This window comes from Camelina sativa, chromosome 19 (assembly GCF_000633955.1).
Source record: "Camelina sativa cultivar DH55 chromosome 19, Cs, whole genome shotgun sequence".
In the NCBI taxonomy this organism is placed as follows: domain Eukaryota; kingdom Viridiplantae; phylum Streptophyta; class Magnoliopsida; order Brassicales; family Brassicaceae; genus Camelina; species Camelina sativa.
The window spans coordinates 23,828,420-23,831,411 of NC_025703.1; the positions used below are offsets into that span (position 1 = coordinate 23,828,420).

Consider the following 2,992-nt stretch of genomic DNA (forward strand, 5'->3'; position numbering starts at 1 on the left):
TGTTCACCACCAGTAATCTTTGTTTTTGTGTCTAGAAGTTTATCTCCGATGAAGAAGCAATCCCATAAGATAGGAAGTGCTGTATGACACTTTACACAACAGTGGAGTGAACGAGGATTGCATCCGGTAGTTACACCCATCCCCCGGTCAGTGTTCCCGATCCAGTTCAGGTCGGGTTCGAGCTGCTCGGCCGGGTTATCTACCGTACTTCCTAACCGTTCTGTGTCCGCTGTGTGGTTGATTTGACATGGGTTCGCTGAGGCTTTTTATTTATTTTATATTAGTTATGATATGAACTTTGTCCGATGCCACGTCGACGGTAGCTCTTTGTGGCTGTGATCCTCGATGCTACATTGGACATATACAAATGTACGTGTTTCGGTTACTGATAGGAACCTGTGGATCTTTGATTATTATACGATCTACGGAGCCATTTCGGCGATTACATTTTAGATTTTTAAAACCAATTAATTTTGATTTTTTTGTTTTAATTATTGGGAAGGTTACCGATGATGATTATTGCTAAAATATGGAATTACCGTCTGAGTTTTATACTCTTTGATGTGAAAAACGCTGGCTTACTGAGGCTTCCCTATTTCCTTTTTTTTTTTTCAATAGTTATGAGCAATTGCCTTTGAGAGATCAGAGCAGCGAGATTTCAAATGCTGTTCTTGTTCCGTTGCAGGCATAAATCGAAACCCATTGATCTTTTCTCTATTTCATCTTGCAAGTAATCTTTCATTATTGCAAATCAGAAGAAAATATCTCACATTATTGATTAAGAAGCAAAGTTTATTTTTTTAATCATTTTTTTTCTTTCTTTCTTAACATTAAATCCAAAAAAGGTACATGAGCATTTTTTATTTTGTTTGTGTACATCCTACGTTTGATTTTTAGTTCCACACTACATCTTAGATTATAAAGTTCTTATGAATCTCTAACCATCGACAAGGAAGAGTTTGTAACCATGTTTTGGTTCATGGTCCGAAGATATATGATGGTTCTGCGTGGAACTTCATCGTAGTCCGGAAAAAATGTTTTCACACGCTTATATTAGTATGAGTTCCTTTTAATTGAAATCTTGATAGTCGTAATTCAGAGAAAGAATGTGTATGATATATAAAAATGCGCCACCTAAGGTTATTCCTGTCCCCAATGGCCACCTTGATTGTAGCCGACGTTTCGGAGATACTCTTTTTTCTTTTTTTGGAAGACGTAAACAAGTCAAAAAGCTACACTGCCTAGTTGCACGCAAAGACAAAGGAGGTACAGAACAAAAGTGGAAAATTCTATTCAGCTCTAATATTTGACTTTTAATTGGGTTCTTCAAATATTTAATTTGACTTGTATTGTAATAACATTCGATCTTTTATCATCACCATCTAAGAATTTGGCTCGTAATTAATAAGTAATGAAAGGAAAGAATGGTTTGTAACTTAATATAATGAAACATAAGTACACAACTTCTAAAACAAAAATGAAATAATCATACATATGACAGAAAAGTTTAGAACGACGAAAACTAGGAATTATGTAGCAAATAGCTTCAAGCAAATTATACATTTTAATTAAGAATTACAACTTTTCGTAATAAGAATAAGCGTAGGCACAAAAATCTTAAACCACCAACGAAAGAGATAGAGAGAGAGCGCTCATCGCTGTCCATGCTTGCAGGAGAGAGGAAGAGAGTCAGAGGAAGGACGGAGGAGGCGGCGGATCTTAGAACGGAGCATGAAGAAGACGTGAGTGAAGCTGCCTGTTTGTTGATTTCCCAATGATGGTTTGGCTCCGTTCTTGTCAAGATCTGTGAAAAGGGTTGGTAACTTCTTTAAGAAAATCAATGACCAACTCCATTCCCACCATTCTTTCACGGAGCTCCCTCCTTGCTCTCCCATGGTTGACACCGACTTGGATCTAGGGACGGTGGAAGGTTGGTTACGTGAAAGATTTAGAGAAAGAGAAGAGAGACGGCGACGGAGAAGGCCTGGCTCATCTCTGGTGGTGGTGGAAGAGACAGGGAGAGAAGTGGGTTTACGAATCTGAAGAGTTTTCATAATTGAGGTGCTCATGGCCAAGAGAGATCAGACAGAGAGAGGAAGATGGAGATCAGGAGGTTGAGAGATGATCAGGTTGCTTTAGAGAGAAAAAGTGAGAGAGAGATTGTGAACAAAGCTTTGACACTGACTGGTTTTATTCCCGTGTATGTTGTGGACCTCATTCATTTTTATTCCTTTTCTTTGCCAATAATTACATGCCAGTTCTTTCTCATATGATTTGCCGCAAAGTTGTTATAGTGTGTGTCATTTATATCGAGTTGTAATTTAAAAAATAAGTATATAGTTCAAAAACTAAAACAACCTTTAAAGATATAAAATTATTGATTTGAAAAAAAAAGGAGAACAAATATGCAAAACAAAATAATAATTTAAAGGTCATGAATTTTCGGAGAAATTTGTAACTAAAATACATTTTAGATGGCGTACGAAAGCAATATGGTGAACAAAATTTCTCTGCCCAAATATCATAAATGGTTCTTTTTTTGGGGAGCCTGAATTTTAATGACAAGATATCGATTTCGAATTCGTTTGTAATCACGATTTGGCAAGCAATATGAATGCATTGTGTTTGTCGTCTACAATCCAAATTAAAATTATGAAACAAACGCAATGCAAACGTATCCAACACATGTACATATACATATATGAAAGACATAAATAATTTAATATGAAAGAGCAATAAGTGTTGTAAATGTGGAATATGCTGAGCTAGAAAGTCACAGTTATGTATTGTAGGCATGGGCGTTCGGATATCGAATCGGATTCAGTTCGGATTTTTCGGATTTTGAATTTTTTGGATATTGACTCTAACATCCATTTGGGTATTTAAAAAATTCGGATCGATTTCGGTTCGGATAATTCGGATTTCGGATCGGTTCGGATATGATTATTGATAACCAAAATTAAACCAAAAGTTATTGGACAATGTTTTATCC

The 2,992-nt window shown here is 36.3% G+C and overlaps 1 protein-coding gene across 1 annotated transcript; it reads right to left on the reverse strand.

Annotated features, from left to right (window-relative positions):
* On the reverse strand, positions 1,413-2,242 carry LOC104767036. The gene has a single exon (XM_010491056.2). It carries the CDS (start codon positions 2,067-2,069, stop codon positions 1,653-1,655), a length of 417 nt encoding a protein of 138 aa, XP_010489358.1. The 5' UTR covers positions 2,070-2,242; the 3' UTR covers positions 1,413-1,652.